Genomic DNA, 23423 nt, shown 5'->3' with positions numbered 1-23423 from the left:
GTTTGTTACATGATAGCTTGTCTTGTTTCGATAGCCTTGTGCTTGACTGGGCTGAATACTTGAATTCTGAAAACGCAAAAAACAGATTGTTTCCAAAACAAATCCACTCTCTTTTCCTTTTTCCTCACTCCACTGTTCCCCCTGCCCCCTTCTGCATTGACAAGTATGCTATTGGATTAGTTATGGTGCCTGTCTGTTGGTGTTGAAGCTGGGGTTTGGTAAAACCATGCCTACCAACTGTGTGTGGATCGACGGCTGTGGGGAGACCATCAACGAGAAGCACATCTACCGCGTCTTCAAGAAGTTTGGGGAGGTCATGTACACGTTTGTGGACCGCAAGAAGTGGCGGGCATTGGTGTTCTACTCCACCCTGGATGATGCCCAGTACGCTGTCAATGAGATGAAGAGTCGGCTTCTGGGCAAGAGGAGAGTCATGGTGAGTGGAAAGGGGACACCTTGCTCCACTGTGCATTCATCACACAAATGCTGCACAAAACAGTGTCAGCCACGGGTTTTAAAATACATATACCAGTATTTTACAGACTGTAAGGCGACGTAGATCCATGTGCTTTATATGCTCAACTTATGGTTTAGATTCGTTAAAACACTGTCATGAATCTGAATTGCTTTTACCCCGGAAAACAGAGTATGGCTGCTTACATGGCAGGGTAAAAACAGTCATGCACATAAAAGCTCATTCGTGTACATACAAGTGAACGTGGGAGTTGCAGCCCTTGAAGGAAGAAGTAGTATTGAGCTTGACCTGAACAAGGATGTATGATATTAAAAGCGATTAAAACTGGAATGCTGTGAACCGCTATTCCAAATTGCACCTGTTACATTTTCTCATACACGCTGGCAAGTTTCCATAACAGCTATCTCATGAATGCATTCAAGAAGGCAGATATTGACAGAGCAGACAAGCATGCAGGTGATGCAACATTTGAAGAAAGCTTAACAGTGACTTCGACTGAAGGTTCAAACAAGGCTGTGGCAGTGACAGCAATTGACTCATCAGTGATCTTTCAAATTTTATCTTTTTCACTTTCGTTTATCGTTTTAATGTGTGCCTGATAACATGTTACACCTTATGTATTATCAAAATTAGGAAATAAGAAAACAATTGCAGGGTAATCTGAAGTGCCTTGTCAGTAAGATACTGTACAAGGTACGCTTTCGACCACGCAAGTTCAAGTAACAGCTTAAAAAGTCATCTACATTCTCTTGACGCATAACAGCCTGCAATGGGCTCTCATTGTCTCCATCTTCCTGTCTGTATGGTGGTGCCCTCTCCACGAGATAGGAGTGTCATCTGCATAAAGCATTACTTCGGAAACCTGCATGTTAAACAGCAAACATTTGGCAATTAAAGAATTATTGGTAATGAACAACAATACTTTTCTTTTCTTAAAAAACAAAACAACAACAACAATAAAAACAATCAACAATATGGTCCACAGCCAAAAAAAAAAAAAAAAAAAAGCAACAACAACAACAACAAAAGCAAACAAACAATCAACAACATTAACATGGTCCACAAACTAGCATGTGTTGTGTGTGAAGGGTTATGTCATTGTATATAGAAAGGCTGACCAGTATTACACAAGGCTGTGGTGGTGTGCAGGTGGACTTCGCCAGTCGTGAGTGTCAGAGCAACTTTTTGGACAAGATGGAGAAGACCGGTCAGTTGCGTCCAGAGAATCGTCCTGATGAACGTGGCCTGCACAAGTTCCGTCAGCGCAGTTTTGACTACCAAGACAGCTTTTCAGACGAGTGAGTGCTGGCTGCTTGGCATCTTAGTACCACTAAAGGGATTCAGAGTTGTTAAACTAAAACAGAGAAGTGAAGCATGTCTATTGATCATGTTGAAACTGCCATGTAATGTATGTTTTAAGCCTCTTATGATATAACTGACTGTTCTGAATGTTGTTTTTGTAAATAGTGAAGCAAAACAACTCCCATTTCTTCTTTCTCTCTCTTTTTATATGTTTTATTATTATTATTTTTTTTTAACATTGATTCCTGGTCTCATGAACTGAAGAATGTTTTTGTGCTGAAAGTGTTTATTTTAGAAGTTGTAGTTATGTTTTTGAGGGGGTAGGTAAACCATGGTTGTGGGTATGATATGGATTGCATTGGAGATTGATGAACACGGTAGTTTGTGGGTGTGTTTTGTGGGGGATTAGTGGTTGTGGATACAGTGTGAGTGTAGGCATGTTTTGGAGATGGGGGAGAATACACAGTAGTTGTGGACATGTTTGTGGACATGGTGAGTTGTTGGTTGTGTGCACGTTTTTGAAGGAGAGGTGGATCACAGTGGTTGTTGGCGTGTTTGTAGAGGTGGGGTGGTTCACAATGGTTTTGTGCATTTTTCAAGAGGAGGGGTGGTTGAATGATAATGGTTGTGTGCAATTTCGTAGCGGAGGGGTGGTTCACATTGGGTATGGGCATGTTTGTGGAGTTGGGTTGGTTCACATTGGTTGTGAGCATGTTTGTGAAGGAGGGGTGGTTCAGAATCGTAATGGGTGTATTTATGGATTAGGAAGGTTCATATGGTTGTGGGCATGTGTGTGGGGGGCTGAGAGGTGCGGGGGGTGGGGTGGGGGGTCAAAATGGTTGTGGGCATGATTGTGGAGAAGGAGGGGTGGTTCACATGGTTGTGGGCATGTTTGTGGAGAAGGAGGGGTGGTTCACATGGTTGTGGGCATGTTTGTGAAGACAGAGGGGTGGTTCACTTGGTTGTGGGCATGTTTGTGGAGATGGAGGGGTGGTTCACATGGTTGTGGGCATGTTTGTGGAGATGGAGGGGTGGTTCACATGGTTGTGGGCATATTTGTGGAGGAGTGGAGAAGGAGGGGTAGTTCACTTGGTCGTGGGCTTGTTTGTAGAGGAAGGGTGGTTCACTTTGTTGTGGGCATGTTTGTGGAGAAGTAGGGGTAGTTCAATTGGTTGTGGGCATGTTTGTGGAGAAGGAGGGGTGGTTCACATGGTTGTGGGCTTGTTTGTAGAGGAAGGGTGGTTCACTTTGTTGTGGGCATGTTTGTGGAGAAGGAGGGGTGGTTCACATGGTTGTGGGCATGTTTGTGGAGAAGGAGGGGTGGTTCACATGGTTGTGGGCTTGTTTGTAGAGGAAGGGTGGTTCACTTTGTTGTGGGCATGTTTGTGGAGAAGGAGGGGTGGTTCACATGGTTGTGGGCATGTTTGTGGAGAAGGATGGGTGGTTCACATGGTTGTGGGCATGTTTGTGGAGAAGGAGGGGTGGTTCACATGGTTGTGGGCATGTTTGTGGAGAAGGAGGGGTGGTTCACATGGTTGTGGGCTTGTTTGTAGAGGAAGGGTGGTTCACATGGTTGTGGGCATGTTTGTGGAGAAGGATGGGTGGTTCACATGGTTGTGGGCATGTTTGTGGAGAAGGAGGGGCAGTTCACTTGGTCGTAGGCTTGTTTGTAGAGGAAGGGTGGTTCACTTTGTTGTGGGCATGTTTGTGGAGACGGAGGGGTGGTTCACATGGTTGTGGGCATGATTTCAGGAAGGGGGAGGAGATGGAGGTGGGATTTGATCAAGTTCACTTGTCTGAATTTTGCTCGAGAAAGACTGTTCAAAGCAGGTAATTACAATAGTAGTAATAATAATTCTAATAAAAGTAATGATAACGAAGTACACAGATTGCAGTGGTAATTATTTTATGCCTTTTTTTTTTTTGCACAGTGTCAACAGTCAATAGAACGTGATTGGATTTCAAACAAAATTGCTCTCCCTTGCTTTTGCCCTATTCTTCAGTTGCCAAACTATTCACACCACCCAATTTCAAGATAATGTATTCTGTATTTTGATGACATGTGGAACCCCATATTTTGGCAAAATTATACAAGTCACAATGTTTAAGGAAAAAAATATCACACAGTTCATCAAATTATATGAGAATATATATATGGTGAAGTCGGTAAATTAGGAAATGTTATTTGACAGATATGTTATTTCATTTTTGCTTTAAAAAAAAAAAAAAAAAAAATGAAATGTGTTTGGCCAGGAGCCGTCTGCGCTTTTCTCCGGCGGGCAGCCAGTCCAGCTACTACAGAGGTCGCATGGGCAGAGTCCGTAGTCGCCATGGTGACACCTACCAGGATGATTACTCCCCTGGCCGCAGAAGCAGGTTGGTCTTGACTTTGGTGTATAGTGTGTACTTAGTGGTCTGAACTTTTAAGATTGGAGGTATATAGAGGTAACTTTTGCAATATAAGGCTGTTTTCAAGGTTTCCAGTCCGCCCTTTCCTGTTCTTCTGTTCACCACTAGATAAGCAGACTATCCTGACATAATACACTCCCCATTCTGCGTTAATATGTCACACGATACAGTTGACTCGCGTGCATCTGTGAAGAATTCGCTGTGTCAGTGTGTGGGTATGTTCTGTGCATGCACGCACAAAAAAAAAAAAGTGGTAAAAATGTATAAATCCTCTGCAGAGTATGTTCCAGTAATTTTCACTGGCTATGAGCTCAGTCTTTCTTTTCTGTCAGATCACACCAAAAAATAAAGATGGAAAGGTATTTTGAAAGGTTCAGTGCGTGCTTGTGGAGAAAAACAAAACAAAAAACAAAACTGATACAATTTACACTCCTGTTAGCAGTGATTAGTGTTTAGGTTTTCAGAAAATAGAGAAAAAAATTCAGTGCTTGCAGTTATTTGGAATTTGGACATAGACCATTTTTCCTTTCCTGACACATAGTGTTTTACCTTTCACTCCTTGATTTTTGTTTGCTGAAAAGAGATGGAGTTGATGGCTGGTGAGAAGTGGGGTCAGTTTCTTCCTAATATGTTCACTGTTAAATAGATATTATTCTCTAGTTGTATTACTCTGACACAAATAAAGTGCATTTATAGACTACCCAACACCAGTTATTTGAGATCACAACATATTCTATTGCCATTACTGTGAATGTTATATTACTCTGACACAAATTAAGTGCATTTATAGACTACCCAACACCAGTTATTTGAGATCACAACATATTCTATTGCCATTACTGTGAATGTTATGATGGTGATACTGTTAATGAAAATAGTGTTCCGATTTATGATGAATTTGAATGTCAAATACTGCATTGCAAAGATGATGGTGACATGTTATTAAATTGTGTTCATAATGGTGTGTTCAGCAGGCAGTCGGAGTACAACCAGAGTGGGACATACTATAGGAACGTTGACGACTACGAGCAGGAACTTCGGGAATATGGCCACAGCCAACGAGAACGGCGCGAACGTGGACACTCCCCTCATGAATATGATGACCGCTCACACCGCTCGTCAAGGGAGGTGTCCCTGGATCGCTATGACGGCAAGGACCCCTACACCCGCAGCTCCACTCCCAGCAGTGAGCACAACTCCTTCCGCTCGGATCGCTACGTCACACGCACTGTGGAGGAAAAACCCTTCAGGACCCGCTACGACAAGGATAAATCTGACGAGAAATTGACTGAACGACTGAGTGAGGGGGGTGACCTTCGTGGACGTCGGTCCCCCATCTTTGCTTCAGGTCACAGTTCACCTGAAGGGGATGAGCTGAGCTCCACCCCACCCACACCCACAGAAGCAGAGGAGCCGATCTCAAAGACATTTTTCACCCGCAACCTGGAGGCGAACTCTGACTTCAAGCCCACCTACACTGTGATAGACAACAAACCCAAACTACGGAGTGTCTGGGTCAGCCAAGCAGGCAGCACCTCGTCCCCCACAGCCCCCAAACTGGGCTCTGAAGTGACTCTCCCTGACAAGTCCAGTGTGCGCAAGCGACTCCATGAGGATACTGTTTCTGGCAAGGAGAAGAAGAAAGGTCAGAGTGTTGGCATCCTGACGCTGAAAGTCAGCTCTGAGCGGGAGCGTCAGCGCAAACAGCGACAGCAGTTTGGCAAGACGGGCAGCAAGCTGGCCAAGAGTGAGGGGAGCAAGTCCCGAGGGGTGCGCATACTGGAGAGTACGGTGGACAGCCCTGACTCAACCAGCAGTCAGGAGAACGGCTCCATGAGTGAGACAGAGCTGCAGAATCTGCAGCTGCAGAAGCAGAAGCTGCTGATGGAACTGGGGCGGGAGGAGAGCCGGGTCTGTGGGGATGACCTGGCCACCATGGATGCTGCTCTGGACGGCCAGGGAAATGATGGCTCCCTGAAGAAGAGAGAAGTGAGCTCACGGGACAGTTGCCGGAGGCAGATGGAGGAGCTGACTCGCATGGAGATGAAGCTGAAAGAGAAGCAGAAACAGCGCTTGGCCTTGCAGTCTTGTGCTCAGCTCAGAGGGGATAATGAGGTAGATTTCAAAGTCAGTGTCAAAGGGAGTGACCCTGGGCTGTTGGACAGCACAGAGAGCAGCCCCACAGACGGCAAACGTCGCCGTGTGGATGTAGACAGTGTTGGTGACGTGTTCAAACATAACTATCACCAGGACAATGGGGATGTGGAGGAGGTGGGGGTCAGAAGTGGTCGCTCCAATGCAGATCTGTCTGGAAAGCAGTGTGATGATGCAGAGAGTGACAATTACTCCAGGACAAAGGAAGCAGTGAAAGTCCATGGTGGTGGTGTGGCTTCTGTGGGAGCCAGGGTCAAGGGAGGGAATTGGACAGGGCAGGACAAGGGTCGGGGAGGAGGGAGCAGATCGTACTTGCTTGAAAAAGGGATTTGGAGCCCCAAGCTGGGCCCAAGCCCTGAAGCCTGCTTCAGCCCCACAGTCAGCGAGGATGTGGTTGACCTGGAGTCCATTAACTCTGAGAGTGTTCGGAGTTCTCCTAAACCAGCCTCTCCCATGGTTGACTGGCAAGCCCCCAGCACCACACTATCACCCCCACCAATCCACCAGGATGATAGCAGCCAGCTGGATTCCAAGTTGTGTGAGCCAGCATTGTCTTCTCTGGCCCATGTGGACGACAGCTTGTCGGATACCAACAGCAGTGTGGAAGAGGGCGCAGAGCCGGGACAGCCCTCATTTGCCGACAGGATACGCATGGTGGATGAGATCATGAATATGACTCCGCTCAGCAAGACTGCTGCTGACATGTCGGCTCTGTCATCCAGCTCGTCCCACCTTTCCACACCCAACACCCTTTATACTAACTTCATGACAAAGTATCGTATACGCAAGAAGGATACAGAGACAGGTGGTCCAATGGCAGAGAAGAAGCAGGAACCCTCAGAGATAATGCAAACCTTACTGAAGCGCAGCAGTATTCTGGACCAGGATTACAAGCGCTTAGGCCAGCACAGCACGGAAAAGCAGGAAACAGCTCTCAATTTTGGACAGGTTGGAATTCGATCTTCCATGATGAAACTGGCTTTCCGACCACTTCCTTATGGGGAGAGTGCAGGGGCAGAGGTGGTTGGGAGCAGTGCAGCTCCCATCACCACAGCATGGGCCTCAATGCAGCAGCCCACCACTACCACCATCACCACCATGGCTGGATTGCCTGGCACTGTGGTGACCACAGCCTCCCTCATGCAGCCAGGTTTTCGCTCACCTTACCCTGGTGTGCCCATCTCTGTGTCCAGTCCATCTTCTTCCACTTCCTTTCCTCGGGTTCCTCCTTTCCCTGCCTCTGTGACTGGTTCCTGTTCTCCTCGGCCCTGTGCAGGCTCCTTGACTGTATGGCCTGCCCCCACGCCCTCCTCCTTGCCCCTTTCCCCTCATACTGCTGAGTCAGGTGCCCTTGAGTCAGCAGGATTGGCTGTAGGGCTTGACAAACATCTCTGGCCTGGAACTGTCACTTCTGCTGGCCCTGTGGGCCAGGAGTCTGGATTACTGACTCTGTCTGCCACTCCACCACTGGTGTCACGGTCCAACGGAGTGTCATTGATGGGACCATCAGCTGGGGAGATGCGCCTTGCATGTGCATCCACTGTGGAGTCTGTTAGTTCTTCAGGAACCTCTGGGATGTTCTCTGTGTGTTCGTTGGACAAAGAGGATGTGACTTTGGCGAGCAAGGATGTGACGCTGACTCCAGTGACCAAGAAGGATGTGACATTGATTTCATTGACCAGAAAGGATACTTCTGCCGAGGTGACTGGTGTAGATACTGTAGACTCCTCTCTGCATGGTGGTGTTGGTGAAGAGGCTTTGCAGACCGTTTCTAATTCTTCAGTTACAGATGTTCCTTTATTGTCTGAACAGTCGAAAAAAGACAGTCTGTCTGCTGGTGGCAGAAGAGAGGAGAAGCTCGGGCCCAGCCATGGGTCAGAAGAAACAAGTTCTTCTGCTGCAGGGGAGGCTGGGGCTGGTAGTACCAAACCAGGAGTACCAGTTTCTTCAGCCAGCACCTCACAATCGTCTGTGATGCATTCCACACCATCCACTACCTCCATTCTCACTTCCTCTCCCCCCACCATTACAACTGCTACTTCCGTCACCATCACCACCTCCATCTCCACCTCAGCAGTGAACACGAACAGTGTTTCTGTGAGCTCCTCCATGACAAGCTCTTTGACAGGCAAGCCACACAGTGAGCGGCCCAGCAAGAGCAAGTCTGCTCACAGTCGTCTGGTGGAGCAGAGCATCAAGCCTGATCCTTTGTTTGCTCCCGACATCAAACCTGATGTGACCAACACCAAAACAGAGCCCAAATCTTCCTGTGTCAGAGATAAAGTGAAAGGCAGTGACTTGGTGGACAAGCATGACTCCACCTCGAAGTCAGAATCTGAGACCAAAGACAAGAAGACTCACAATAAATTATCACAGGCTGAGAAGAAGATAGGCAAGTCCACTTCCAAGGATGCTGCAGACCGAAGTGACAAGAAAGACAGTGAAAAGCAAGAGCATGGTTCCGGCCAAAAGGTTCCAGATAAGTCACGTCATGAGTCGGGATCCAGAAACAAAAGTAAAGATGATCTGCATAGCAAATCAAAGGAGTCTGAATCCAACAACAAAAACAAGGAAAAGGAAGCCAGTTCAAAATCGAAGACAGATTCCTCCAGCAACAAAGATGCAGAATTCCAGTCTAGAGTTCGAGATCCACAGGCACCAGCCAAGAGTAAAGAAGGGGATGTGCATCCCAAAAGCAAAGAGAGAAAGATGGACAGCCACAAGACCAAGGTCAAAGATACTGGTGGCCATGGTGGGAAAACTGAGGTGAAGGACAGTGACAACAGGGGCAAGGACGGTGACACGCACTCCAAGGGCAAAGACAAGGAACACCATTCTCACAGTAAAGGAACAGAGAAAGACGCAGACACTGCTGGTAAAAGTAAAGACAAGACCACTGATTCTCACAGCAAGAACTCCCAGGGCAAAAGCAGAGACAGTAGCTCTGATGGCCACAGCAAAAATCGCTCCAAACCGAAGGACGACAAGGAAGAGAAAATCAAGAAAGAGAGCAGAGACCCCAGCACAGAAAGTGACTCCAGGAGTAAATCCAAAGATGCCAGTCAGACAGACAACTTGGACACTAAGGCCAAAGCCAGAGACAAGCACCATGAGCCTCACAAGAGAGAGAAAGACAAGAAGTCCGCCAGCCAGGAGAAAGAAGACAAGAAGAACCCAGAGAAGATGGACAGCATTAAAGAAGAGAAAGACAAGACACCAGGTCAGGAAAAGAAAAGTCACAGCAAGTCTGAAGTGAAGAGAGAAGAGAAGAAGGCCAGTGAAAACCATGACGGCGGCAAGGAGAAGAAGAGCAAAGTCAAAGAGAAGAGCGAGAAGCACGATGGAAAGGTTGAGGGGACGAAACCGGACAGCAGGCACAAGGTGAAGAATGAGCACGACAGCAGTCCGCCGGAAAAGAAGCCCACTCCTCCCAAGGCTTTGGACAGCACGGGCGAAGAAAATGAACACAAAGGGCATGGAAAGGACAGCCAAAAGCCAGCAGACGGTGGTGCCAAGTCTTCGTCATCCAAGTCCAGCAAGGATAACGGCAAGAACTCGGACAAAACTAGCAAGAACAAGGAAACGCACAAAACTGACAAAACCAAAACCCCCAAGAAGAGCAAGAGTGGTGACAACGAAAAATCCAGAGAGAAGCAGAAAGAAGAAGAAGAAAAGAAGAGAGAAGAAGATAGGAGACGAGAAGAGGAAAGAAAGAAAGAGGAGGAGAGGAGAAAAGAAGAAGAGAGAAGGGAAGAGGAACGAAGAAGAGAAGAGGAGAAAAAGAAGGAAGAGGAAAGAAGAAAGGAAGAAGAAAAAAAGAAGGAGGAGGAAAAGAAGAGGGAAGAGGAGAAGAAGAAAGAAGAAGAGAGAAGGAAGGAAGAAGAGAGGAGAAAAGAAGAAGAAAGGAGAAAAGAAGAACAGAGGAGACAAGAAGAAGAGAGGAAAAGAGAGGAGGAAAAGAAAAGAGAGGAACAGAAGAAGAAAGAAGAGAAGAAACGAGAAAAAGAAAAGCAAAGAAAAGAAAAGGAGAAAGAAAAGCAGAAGAAAGAAAGAGAAAAGGAGAAACAGAAGCAGAAAGAAAAAGAAAAGGAAAGAGAGAAGCAAAGAGAAAAGGCAAAGGAGAAAGACAAAACGAAAGAGAAGAAACATTCCAAGGAAAAGGAAACAGCAAACAATTCTTCCTCCAAAAAAGAAGCTGATAAAAAAGAAGCTGACAAAAGAGAAGCTGATAAAAAAGAAGCTGAAAAAATAGCACCAGATGATGACTTTCCTTACCACCTTGTGGAAGGGCCTGTTTTTACTTCCATGTATGACACAATCAAGAGGCGTTCGTGCATCAAGAAAAATCCAGTGAATGAAATTTCCAGTGACACGCGTCAAAAACTCAGTCAACTACACTCACGAAGGGACTCCACCAAAAAGACCAAACCCAAGGGTCTTCTGGATGACTCTTCCTCTGATGAAAGCGATCTGTCCTCTCTTGAGTTTGACTCGGAGAAATCTGACAGTGACTCCCATTTCAATGCCAAGAAAAAGGTCACCAAAAAGAAGCCAGCTCAACCACCAGCAAAGAAAAAGCGAGCAGTCATTTCATCCTCTTCAGATGATGAAGAGGAAGAAGTTGCTGCTCTGGTGAGAACGAAGCAGAAGAGTTCCCACATATTTAGTTCTTCATCAGAAGATGAGGATATGGAGGTGGACAAAACTCCTGAGAGACCAGCTCCCAAATCTAAATCGACGCCAGCTAAACAGGGAGACAAGAAGAAGCCCAAAAAGCAACCCAAGAAGAGGAAGTCAACAGATGATTTTAATGACTCCCTTGATATTCCCAAACTGCAGCCTGCTGCCAAGGTAGAGAAGAAATCATCCAGTCACGTGACAGCTATATCAGAACTGAGCCTGTCTGACGATGAAGATGATGATGACCTTGATGACCTGGAGGTGGAGCTGCCCAAGAAAGAGAAGAAAAAGAAGATGGATAAAGTGGAAGAAAAGCCTGCCAAACCAAAGAAAGCTAGCAGTGACGGTCCCCCAGCTAAAAAGCCAAAGCTGTCTTCCAGCAAGGAGACTGTTCCGGCCATGAAGGAAAAGAAAGAGAAGAAGGAAAAACTTCCCGATAAAAAGTCAGCTTCAAAAGAGGAGAAGAAAATGCCTGTGTTGGTAGAGGACTCTGTAGAAATTAGCACTGAGTTTGAGGAAGGAAAGCAGGAGAAAGAGAAACATAAAGATGAAACCAGTAAAGAAAACAAGAAGAAAAAGGAATCAGGTTCAAAAGTGAGAAAAACTCAACTGGAGCAGAAGGAAAAAGTGGCTGATGAACCTGCTGTCAAAACAGAGACTGCTGTGGCACAGAAGAAGAGTGATAAAGAAGAACATGGTCACACTGAGAAGAAGAAAAAGAAGAAAGTGAAGAAAGAGGACAACATAGAAGTGGAACCAGTATCGACAGAGGAAAAGAAAGCAGCTTCAGCAAAGACAGAAGTACCAACAAAAGCAGGGGTGTCTGTAAAGCCTGTAGAAGAATCTGTGATTTCAGAACTCTCAGCCCCAGACAAAGAAGAGAAAGGGATCAAGGCTGAACCAAAGGGGGAAGAACAGACTGTTTCAAAGCCCATTGCCTCAGCTCCTGAAGAAAAGCTGGGGAAGCCAAAGGTGCAACAGAAAGAGAAGAAGAAACGCCCCAAGAAGAGTGAAATGGAGGGAGTTGGTTTGCAGAGTCAGAAGAGTGTCCATGCAAAAACAGAGAAATCCACTGCCGCCTCTGACAAAGTGGCAATCAGCAAGGACAGAGAAACAGACCTGGAAGAAGGCAAGAAATCAGAACCAGCCAGTGCCGAAACAAATGCTGATGTTAAAAAAGACACAGTGCCAAAATCAGGCAAAGAGAAAGAGAAGAAAGAAAAGAAAAGCAAAGCCAAGGCATCAGCAGAGAAAACAGACCAGCAATCAGAACCATCAATTTCACACACGAAGGACAGCCATAACCGTGACCCTATTCTGCAAACCTTGGCGGATGACATGGGCAAGCTCAAAGACAAAGCAGATGTCAAGGATGTCAAGGACAAGCACAAGCAATCAGATGAGGCCAAAGACAGTTCCATTGGAGAAGATGCAAGCAAAAATAAACCAAAGAAGAAGAAGAAGAAGAAAGACATGCCAGAAAAGAGCCCCCAGTCATATGCTATCAGTTCACTGGTAGCTGAAACTGTGAAGAAACCACCAGAGCCAGAACCACCAGCACCTGTTCCAGAAGTGGCAGAGGAACTGGATCCCTTCGTCAGTTTTTGGGGTCACCCTGCCCCTCTTATTCACAAAAAGAGGGACAGCATTCCCAGGCCAGAAGATGGTAAAGACAAAGAGGACAAGGATAAGAAAGAAGAAAAGGCCCCTAGTGTTGAAGCTGTGGCCAGTCCAGAGAAAATACAGACCAGTGCAGTCGCAAATGAGGAGGAGCCAAAAACAGCTTCGCCCAATTTGGAAAGTAAACCCGAGAGCAAAGCGGAGGATAAAAACAAACCAGGTTGGGTTGGTCTGTTTGGCATGCCTTCAACAATGGACCAAGACACCAAGCCACTTATTAACATTCCTGAGGAAGCTTTCAAGCCCAAGGCAGAAGAAATTGAGAAATCTGATACAGAAGCGCCTATCAAACCCAAGAAAAAGAAGATGAAGAAGGATAAAAAAGATCCTCGTAAGGGCTCCAAGGAGATTGATCCCTTAGCAGCTGTGGAAATGTGTCTGGAAGCCACAAAGAATTCCACAGGAGAGAACACTAGTGACCTTCAAGACGTTCAGGAAAAGGCCAGTTTCCCAGATGGACAGTTTTCATACAAAGACATAAATGTCACAAAAGAATCTAGCCCTCTGTTCTCCGAGGACAGAGAACATGGCTGTCCTGTGGACAAACTGGACAAAGGATCTCCCAAGCTGCAGGACTCCAAAGAATTTGCCGATTTATCTCAGCCAGTGGGTGAGGACGTGGGCCTATTCACCCCCTTCACCAAACCAGAGAGAGTTGACAGTATTGCCTTCAATGCAGCAGAGACGACCAGTTCTGTGTTGGAATCAGAAGAACCGAAGGAGTCTGAGGAGGATGGCATGGTGCAGCTAGAGATAAAAGAGAGAGAAGAGCAGGCAGCATCAGAAGAAGCTGCACTGGCAGTACAGGCTATCATGGGAGAGGAAGACACAAACCAGTTTTCTTTTGATACTGCTGACCATCCTTCTCTGACTTCCATTCACCAGGAGCCCACAGGCGTGCTGGATCCGGCTGCCACCCCTACATCCCCCTCCACTGCCCTCATGGACCCCATTGCTCTGCAGGGACAGCCAGAAACTACTGGGCCTGTCATCCCTGAAGCCTCAGAGGCTCCTCAAACCTCCTCCCAGTCTGTGGTCCATGAAGAGTCCTTGTCTGTTATGGAGCAACTGCAGCAGGAGCCTGACAAAGAACCTGCTGTGGAGGAAGTGGTGCCTGATGCTGGAAAGAAGACGCCACGGCGTGGCAAGAAACAGCGCTCCAACTCCAAAGGCCCCAAGGACGGTCAGGTGAAAGAAGATCTGCCACCACCACCACAAGAAGCAATGCCTGCTTTCAAAGACCTTTTCCCAGGATTGCCAGGATTCAGTGACACACCTATGGCTTTTACACACCCCACAGAAGATTCTAAGCACCTGCCTGGTTTAGCTAAGCCACTGCCTGAGGTGTCTAAAGTGGATGACATGGAGACCAAGAAGAAAACTCTAGATGCTTATGACTTTGAGTTTGAGGATGAAGACAATGGCATGGAACTGATTGTTGAATCGGCCATTAGTTCTTTACAAGCCTCTGCAGCAGAAGAAAGTCCACAGACAATGAAATCTCCACAGCGAAAGAACTCGTCTAGGGGCAAAGGTCGACGAGGCCGAGCAGGATCCTCACGAGATGCTGTTGAATCGGATGGAAGTGCCCCACCTTCATCATCACCATTGGCAGACTCTGTGCTGCCAGTGCCCCCGCCTTCTGCACCGTCTGTTGTTCCTGCTTGGCAACAAAGCATTGTGAAAGAGGACCTGGCGAGTCCAGAATCAAAGACTGATTTGGACTCTTCCTATGGTGAAGCTGAGCTGGTCATCAACTTGGAGGATCAGGAAACTCCAACTGATGGGGAGGAACGTAGCAAGGCTCAGTTCCAGCTTGGGTCTGACTCTGAAGAAAAATCACCAGCTCATATGGCATGTGCTTCAGCCAGTCCATATAAGACGCAGCGGCCTTCACGCACACGTAAGCCAACAAATTACAAGGCTATGGAGCAGGGCCTGACCATTACTTCACCTCGTGCCTCGCGCTCTGGTTCTTCTCCCAGGGCTGTGCGAGGTGGTCAGTCACCCAAACAAACCCCCACACCTCGGGGTCGTGGCTCCCCCAAGGCCTCCAATGACATGGGTTCTCCTGTGGTCAAGCTGGAGAAGCTGGAAGTTGGCCGCGGAAAGCGCAAGGAGGACTCCCCCCTCAAAGGGCGTGCCATGAGTAAGGAAGGGGAGAACTTGGACACTGTGCCTCACCAGAGTTTTGAGGACTGGAAGGCAGCGAACATGCTGTCCACCATTGACCCCAAGCCAATCTCCAAGGACAACATCTATGAGTTTGAAGCCAGTGAGCAGGAGCAGAAGCTGGAGCCAGGACCATTACTGCGAACCACACGGGGAAGAAACAAGCGACCCTCAGAATCTTGTGATCCTCTTTCATTGGGGAAAACGGGTGAGATGGGGAGTTCTGATGGAGGACCACCGCCTTTACAGCCTGTCCCTCATCAGCCTCCTCCAGCCATGGCCAACTTCAAGGAATTGGTGCAAGAGGAGCAGGCCTCCGATGACTCCACCTCCTCCATGAGCAATGTGGACAAGATTATTGATGCTGTCTCCAAGGGAATCTTTGGTGTCGCTGATCACAAACCGGAAATGGAAAAGGCCATACCACGATCCACTGCTCGAGGTAAGCTGTACTATGGAAAATATATATATATATACACACATATACATATATGTGGACACATATATATGTATAAAACTTTCAGAATTTGTTTAATGGTCTGTTGTTGATAGTTCAGTTGATTCAGATTGGACAGATTGACAGATAACATTGGTCCGAAAAAGCAGTGCTGTCAAGTACAGTGAGAAGTTTCCTGCTTGTTCTTAAAACGCTTTTATTTCTTTTCATGTGATGAAGTGCTGTTCTGATCAGCTGATGTCTCTGATATGCTCATCACAGGCAATAAGACACTGAAATGAATTCTGATGAGACCTTGTCAAGGTGATAATAATCAAGAAGGATTGGGGAGGCTTAATCATGTCCTTGATAGTAGGTCTGCTGCATTCTATTCTCAGAGAAAATGTTAGCAAAAAAATAAAATAAAATAAAAATAAAAAGAAGAAGAAAAAAAAAAAAAAAAAGAATTGAGCTCTGTGTCTGTGCTGTTGTTTCTGTTTAACTTTCAACTGTTTTTCATGTAGAATGGTCAGTGTAGGTTTTTTTAATGTTTGCATTATGTAGAGGATTAAATAGCTTTTGTTCTGTGCTGTCAGGTTTTCATGTTTAAATCAAGTTTGTGATGTCTCTGAAGATGTTGGAGATGGTAAACAACTAGTGGTGTGTAATGTTGACAGGCCGAGGAAAGCAAGCAATCCTAGAGACGTCAGACAGTACAGCAGCTCCACCCTCTCCATCAGAAGCGGTGATGGTGAGCAAAAGTGGGATGGAGCTGAACATGCTGGGACCTCAGGCAGGGACGCTGGCGATGGCAGGCAGCCCACATCCACAGCGGGGCAAGGCCAAGCAGGACACCATGGCCAAGATTACCATGTCAGGGGACCTAACCACCTTCCCCCCTGGCTTTGCCATGCCAGGTGACCTCAGCAAAGTGGGCCTCATGGGGAAAAGTGGTGTGGGCAACATAAAGCAGGAAGCCCCACCCACGGTGACCATGGCTTGGCAGCCAGGGGTGCCCACACCCAGCATGGGGTCTCATGGCAAGTTCCCTCTGCCTGCAGCAGACACCCGCCAGGGGCCTCCTCCCTCACCTCAGTTGCTGGGTTTGCCCCATCCCATGCCCCCGCAGAATGTGCCCATCTCCTCTTCATCCATGACACCACACAGTATGACCACATCTATGCAGCAGCTTCGTGGCTTGCCTGCCTCAGTGGCTGGCCCTGGTTTCCCCCCACCTCCTCACTCTGTGCCAGATGTGATTAGCAGCAGAGGGAGAAAGGGAGAGGGTCTTGTCTTAGGAAGTCCTGAGCCTCCGCGTCCAGGCAGTTTGGGTCCTCCTTCCAGCCTGCCTCACATGATGGTCATTCCTCCAACCAGTCACAGCCAGGGACAAGGAAGTCAGGTGGCCACCAGCCATTCCCCAGGGGTGATGATCCACCCTCCACCCATGACTTCCCATGGTATGCAAGGTACACCTCCATCCAGCCACACTCAGGTGTCAGCAGTGAATGTTGCAGCCAGCCAGCCCCATGCAGGATCCACCTCTGTGTCCTCCAGTCATTCCCAGACTGTGACGGCCAGTGTGTCCGCTGGTCACCCCCACATGGTGGTATCCAGTGGTCCACCCAGTCACCCGCAGTCAGCAGTGCATGGTGTCGCCTCCACTCATCCACACCCTCAGATGCCAAATTTTTCATCAAATCACCATCAGGTGGTTGTGTCCAACACTTTACCCAGCCATTCACAGGCTGCAGTACCAAACACTCCTGCCAGTCACCCTCAGCCTCTGATGCCAAGTGTTTCATCTGGTCTTCTTCAGCCTGCAGTGTCCAACATACCTTCCAGTCATGCTCAGCCTAGTGTGTCCAGTGTTTCTACCAGTCACCCCATGACGTTGGTGTCTACAAGTCACACGCAGGGACCCAGTACACAGCGGATGGGATTGGGGCGAGAAGAAGCATCCCCTCTTGTTCAGATGTCCTCTATGTTTCCACCTGGTCATCCGGTAGAACAGGCACGGCGTACTGGTGTGTTTGCTATTCCTTCCACCAGAGACCAGGTTATTTCTCAGGCGGGCCTACTCTCCAGTTTACCTATGCCACACCTGGCTCCTCCTGAGGTGCGTTACAGCTCTCCTAAAGTGTCTTCAGTCCCCAGTAATGTGTTGAGAAGCCATAGTCACCCCCCTGCTGCTGCTCCAACCACAACATCATTGAGTGTCAGCAGCAGCCCTGCAGTTCAAAGCAAGATTTCACCATCCTCCATGCCCCCAGTGCCTGCTTTGGTGCAGGCACCCCACCCCCAGATGAGCCCCAAGCTGCCTCATGTCTTGCCTAAGGGCTGGCAGGGAGCTCCTGGTCCTCATCCCAGCCAACAGCAGCCTCCCATTCAGACCCCACCTCCACCCTCCCCATCTCAGGTATCCCCCACCACCACTCTCCAGCCACAGAGGCCTCAGAGTGCACAGCTACCAGCTGTGTCTCCACTGGAGCCGGTGCCGAGTCCGGTGGCTCTCAAGCGTCCTCCCAGTGCCCACAGCAGTCAGCCCCCCACACCTGGTGGTACGAGGGAACGATCACGGCCTCCTTCCCACCATGGAGACATGAGGCCTCCTTCTGTGCCTGGTGACCACATGACACCACCAGACCAGTTGGGCAAAGGCCCTGTGGGGTCAGAGCGGCATGAGCGAGAGTTGGAACGAGAAAGAGAGCAGCGTGAAATCCTGCAGGGTCACCTGTCCAATCTGCGCCACCAGGGCCTGGCGCATCCTCCTGGCTTCTTCATGATCCAGGGGGAGCATGGCCCCATGGCCATTCCTCAGAGTATGGTGGTCTCTCATCCCCAGCAGGACCCAGCCAAGCTCATCAGTTCTGGACCTACCCCATCCTCCTCGGCTCTCTCCATCTCTGTCACCACCCCCTCAGCTCTTCACCCCCACCGCCGGGGTTCCCTTCAGGACACCGTGCCATCCAAAGTGCCACCAGAGACCTCAGCCAGCTCCTTGTATTCTGGGGTTGTGGCAGGTCAGCCTCGCTCTCTGTCCCCAAAAACCACCAGTCCTGTTGGGCAGGTAAGCAATGTCCTATCTATATTATGTTTACATATCTATAGGGCATGTTTCCTTATTGGAAATCAGCCCAAAGACTTGCTAATGTGAAATATGTTAATGTGAGGGATGCTCAATAGAAGTGTCATTTCTAAAGGGATGGGGAGATAATTTTGGGAACTTGTAATTGAGATTGGTGGAACATAGTGTTTGTTGTGTATGGCTATGGACTCTGCCAAAACGTGCCTGCTTGTTTTTTTAGTTTCTTGGTTTTCTTTGCCCCCCCCCCCCCCCCCTCCCCCCTTTTTTTTAAAATTTTATTTTATTTTTTTTTTAGATGTAGAGGTGGGGGTGGGTATCCTGTTGGAAATGTGAGGTAAGGATTGAAGTTAGAGAAATATATTTCGTATACATGTTCAAGTTCTATATTATTCACACAGTTACTGTACATTTCATCTGTAGAAGTTTAGAATCACTTGCCAGTTCACAAAAGAGAGTCTAAAATTTGTATGGGACTTAATTGAGCGGAACAAATTATAAATTGCAGAAGTACTGTAGTTTGTACAGTACTTAGTAGTCATGCTAATGATGGAGTGTTGAGTGTCATTTATTTTATGCACCTGTGTGAAGACTTAGTGCGTTTGTGTGAGATAAGACTTATTTTAACCTTTAAGGGTTCCGGAATGGTGGATAATTCACTCCCCTGCCACTGCCTCAGTCTAAAGCACAACAGTATTTCTTCCTAGTTGCTTTTGACTTAGTGCATGCACAGATAATTTACCAAGAAATATGATGGCACCTTCAGTTAATGCAAATGATTTTAGATTTTGATGTTATTACAGCAAGCGTGTTCAATGTAATTTGCTGAAATGAAAAATGGAAAGAAAAGATTATTTGGGCAATTGGATTGATATACCAAGAATCAACATTGTTTCAGTGTTGACACAGATACCCTCTCTCTCACACGTAGCGGGTTGTGTACTTTGATTTCGACAGCAACTGTAATTGTGTATCTGGGTCAGTTGTGAACACAGCACTACTCATTGTATAATTTAAGGCGCTGTCGTAAGTCTTCGTGTTCATTTCTCTGTGTGTTTTGAAGGTCTTGACACATTTTGGATGGAACCTGCATAGGTAAAAAACTCACGCATCGGTCACACATACCAAAGAGAATAATGATCAGCCATGTATTGATGTAATGAAGCATGATTCTGACTGGATGGCTGCGGGTGTATTTCTGGGGTATACACCATAGTACTAGAGTAGATACAGTTCCTATTCTTTAGTATCACACTCTCAGTATTGATAAAAGGCAAGGTGGTATCCAGCCTAGAAACTTCTACAGTGTTATGGTGGTGGTGCCTGGCATTGATGTGAGAGGTGTGTACAGGTGATTGAGCGACTGCCCAACCCTATGAGGCCCATGGAGGGAGGTGTGCACAGTGCTCGTGGTGTGGCCCATCCACACCGCCCCCCAGCACCAGCTATCCCTCAGGATGCTTTGTTACCAAGATACAAAGGTGAGCCTATGCTTTGGATTTGCATCTTTTCCTTAGAATTGTGATGCTCTAGCAGTTTGAATCCTGTAGTTTCCGTTTTAAAAACCAGTTTGTTAACTGAAAAGAAAACGGAGCTGGTGTCCAGGTTTAGAATTAGATGTATTTACAAAGATGAGCGTTTAACTTATTGTAATTTGTTTTGATTCCAGCTGAGTTGAAATGCTAAGTACAGGTTACTGCTTACTTAAAGGTGGGGTATTTCCATTGAAAGAATAACTCTTAGCAGAATCGGTGACACTATGACTATCATCCAAATTAAATGGAAAGGACACTCAGCGGTTAAAAAAATTAATATGTTGAATGGATGACATTCTTTTGTCTGAAACAAAGTAAGCTGCATTTTATTTAACCCTTTCGCTGCCAGGAAAATAAGATTTAAGTGAAATCTATTTGCCAGGGTTTTTCCACTAAAAATGGGTATAAATTTTCAAGAAGTTCTGTGCTCTTTTTATTGGAGAAAGACCCATAAAAGTGTATATTTTCTGAAAGGTAAATGAATAAAGAACACAAAACACATGATGTTTTCCTATTTTATATATTTTTAGTGACATGCTGTTGTTTTGAAATCAGTGTTTTGTTTTTTGTCACATTTTCAACTTGTTCATTACTAACATTAGTCAGGTAATTTGCACTAAAATATCATATTTTCTGGACAAATGGATATCTGCATACACAAAATCATACTAGAACAACCACAATAAAAAATAATAAAAAATTGCATTGTGACTTCTCCAAGTGATAATGTGGATGAGAGGCCACGCCCCCTCAGTCTCCACCCCCCTCCCTCCTCTTCACCCCTCTCACATGGTCACTTTATCCAGTTCTCATCAGACTGCGTTGGCTGAGTGCCAAGAAAATCGCTCACACTGTCTTGCTAATAATTCAGTCACTTTCTGTCTTCTGCTAAGGTTTGCACAGCCGGCATCACTCACTGATAGTTGTATCTTGGCCACTCTCTTGATTGCTCCCTTTATTTTCTATCAAATCATCCCATAAATGTTCATCACTGTCTTCTTCGAGTTTATGCTTCAATTCTTTCTGAGCATCAGTAAAAGAAAGCAATCTTGGTTGATTTAGTTCGCTATGATCGCATGTCTTGAGCACGGCGTCAGTCCGACATTTTGTTGAGCAAGCGAGGAGAGGAGCCCGGCAAACGCTGGGACAGTAACCCAACCAAAACGTTCAAATAAAGGACTGCCTCATGACGTAGATGGGGTTTCTAGCTATGAATAGAATCCAGAGAGATTCCCCAAGCTAAAGCTACGACCATTTTTGTCAACGAACTGAACGCAAAGCAGGGAAAAGTCAGAATACTTCGATGACGAGTTATCTCGTCATTGTGGCAGCGAAGCGTACATGCTTGCCATGACGAGTTATCTGGTCATATAGGCAGCCTAGTGGTTAAACTAATTTTCAGATTTTTAATGAAATAAAATTTCATTCCATTTGAATTTCTAGTTACTGACTACTTGACAAAAAGAAGAGGTTTTGTTTGATGGGGATTGTTCATTCTCCTTGCTTCACCCTGGGCGGCTAGTAGTTTATTGGCCATCATAGGTAACTTAACATAGTTTTGATGAATTCATGGGAAGCTGCCTAAAATGACAATTCCACAGCAGGAAACCTAGTTTGCCAAATGAGAAATGACATAAAATTAAACACAAAACTCAGCGAAGACTAGACAAAAGAAAACAAAGCAGCACTTAAATTCACTTACTCCAGACCAGGGATTGCTTTTGTGTAGTCGATGGTGGTGCATATATATTTTTTTAAAATCTGTACAGATACACATTCATACTGTTTGAAAAACAAATGTGGGCAGGGATTGTGGGGAAGGGATGGTAATGACAGAAGTGAAAAGAAGATTGATGAGCCAACAGTTAATTTCTTGTTTCTAACCTCCTATATTGATGATGCGCACATAGGGTGGCTTTCACTGTTGACAGAAGAGGTGATACGAGGCATGCCGCCTGCTGCCCACGAAGGACAACGCCCCTTGCCCATGGACATTCTGATGCAGCTGGAGTGTCAACGCATGCAAGAACAGCGCCTACAGGAAATGCTGATGCAGGAGCGTGCACACACGGCAGCAGCAGTGGCCCGAGGAGTGCGTACAGCACAGGAGTTGGCTCACAGCTCTGCTGTGGCTCAGGAGATGGCAGCGCGGGCACAAGAAGCAGCGTCGCGCAAGTCAGCCCAGGAACAGGCCCGCAAAGTGGAGAAAGAGATGGCGGCAGCCAGGGTGGCCCAAGAAGCCCGGGTGGCCCAAGAAGCCCGGGTGGCCCAAGAAGCCCGAGCGGCACAGGAAGCGGCCAGCAAGAAAGAGGCAGCCAGGAAAGAGGTGGAAGCTCGTGCCCACAAGGCAGCTGTAGAGCGCTCCATGCAGGAAGGGCTGGGTGTTGGACGAGGCGGGCAGGAAGGTGGGGGCATGAAGGGTGGCCCCCCACCACCCTCCCACAGCCAGATGATGGGAATCGCATCCTCCACGTCCTCTGTGCAGCAGGTGCCCCTCAACTTGGCAGACTCAGAATCTCGGGGCAGCTCCTCGGAGAGAAGCAGTACCAGTGGCAAGGCATCGTACCCTCCTGGACCTCCTCCTACCACTTTCAAAGAGAGGGGGAAGGGGGTGGATGGTCCGCCTCCAGACCCCTCCCACCTCCCAGCAGTGCTTTTGTCCCCACACAAGGACCACCACCAGGCCCCCACCGTGATGCTCTCCCTGTGTACGGTGGGGAGCTGGCATTCGGAGGTCATTTTGGAATGCCTCGCATGCCCCTGGATCCACGCATGTATGCAGGTCAGCAGCACCCCCACCCCCAGTTCCTGCCTCCAGGCAGAGAAGGAGTGATGCCCCCTGGCCACTTCCAGCAGTTCATGGCTGGGCCAGGAGGTCAGCGCTTCCCGCTGGACCAGCATCCTGACACTGAACGTCTGCTGAAGAAGGAGCTGCCCCCTGCGGCCATGATGTCCTTGGGGAGGTCTCCCTCCCCCATTCCCTCCCCATCCCCGCGCATGCCACCTGACATGGTCGGACACCCCATGATGAGGATGGGTGACATGCCAGTCCGTGAAAACCTACACTCTGTTCTGGGGGTAAATCTTCTTTGTGTGCCCACTGTCTCCCCCTCCCCACCTCTCCGTTTTTTTTTTTTTTTTTTTTTTTTCTTTGCGTTTATATTTTGGTTGTCTCTGTGTTTGCTCTGTGTGTGTGTGTGTGTGTGTGTGTGTGTGATATGGTCGTGCCCGACTAAGACCATCAGAGGAGGCAACTGCTCTCCCGACTATCTCGCCCAAGTTATATCCCCGCTGTCTCGGCCAAGAGGGCTGTAGGACGGTTGGCATTGCCCCCATGGGGATGCCGTGCCAGGGGTCGTTCAGTATAAATAGCGTCCCTGCCCTCTGGAAATTCTGTGCTAGAAATTTCCTCTGTACTATCACTCTCTTTGTTTCTGCCTTTTTTTCTTTCTTCACTGTTGACGCCTTTTTCTGTCTTCCCAGTCTGTTCCCCTT

At 47.4% G+C, this 23423-nt stretch overlaps 1 protein-coding gene across 5 annotated transcripts in view; it reads left to right on the top strand.

Annotated features, from left to right (window-relative positions):
* LOC143301950 (uncharacterized) overlaps window positions 1–22899 on the top strand; it is an 83036-nt gene extending 60137 nt beyond the window's left edge. For 4 of the 5 annotated variants that reach the window (XM_076616422.1, XM_076616420.1, XM_076616423.1 and 1 more), the window contains 8 exons: window positions 209–436; window positions 1625–1773; window positions 3530–3607; window positions 4031–4153; window positions 5158–15314; window positions 15986–18378; window positions 19745–19874; window positions 21860–22899. In XM_076616422.1, the coding sequence (XP_076472537.1) occupies window positions 209–436; window positions 1625–1773; window positions 3530–3607; window positions 4031–4153; window positions 5158–15314; window positions 15986–18378; window positions 19745–19874; window positions 21860–22761 (14160 nt within the window). In that variant the 3' untranslated portion in view covers window positions 22762–22899. The remainder of the gene's footprint in view (window positions 1–208; window positions 437–1624; window positions 1774–3529; window positions 3608–4030; window positions 4154–5157; window positions 15315–15985; window positions 18379–19744; window positions 19875–21859) is intronic. The other variant, XM_076616421.1, reaches the window with a different exon arrangement.
* The last annotated feature ends 524 nt before the right edge of the window (window positions 22900–23423 follow it).

Source organism: Babylonia areolata, chromosome 28 (genome assembly GCF_041734735.1).
Source record: "Babylonia areolata isolate BAREFJ2019XMU chromosome 28, ASM4173473v1, whole genome shotgun sequence".
NCBI lineage: Eukaryota > Metazoa > Mollusca > Gastropoda > Neogastropoda > Buccinidae > Babylonia > Babylonia areolata.
This window is presented reverse-complemented; position numbering and strand designations above follow the sequence as displayed.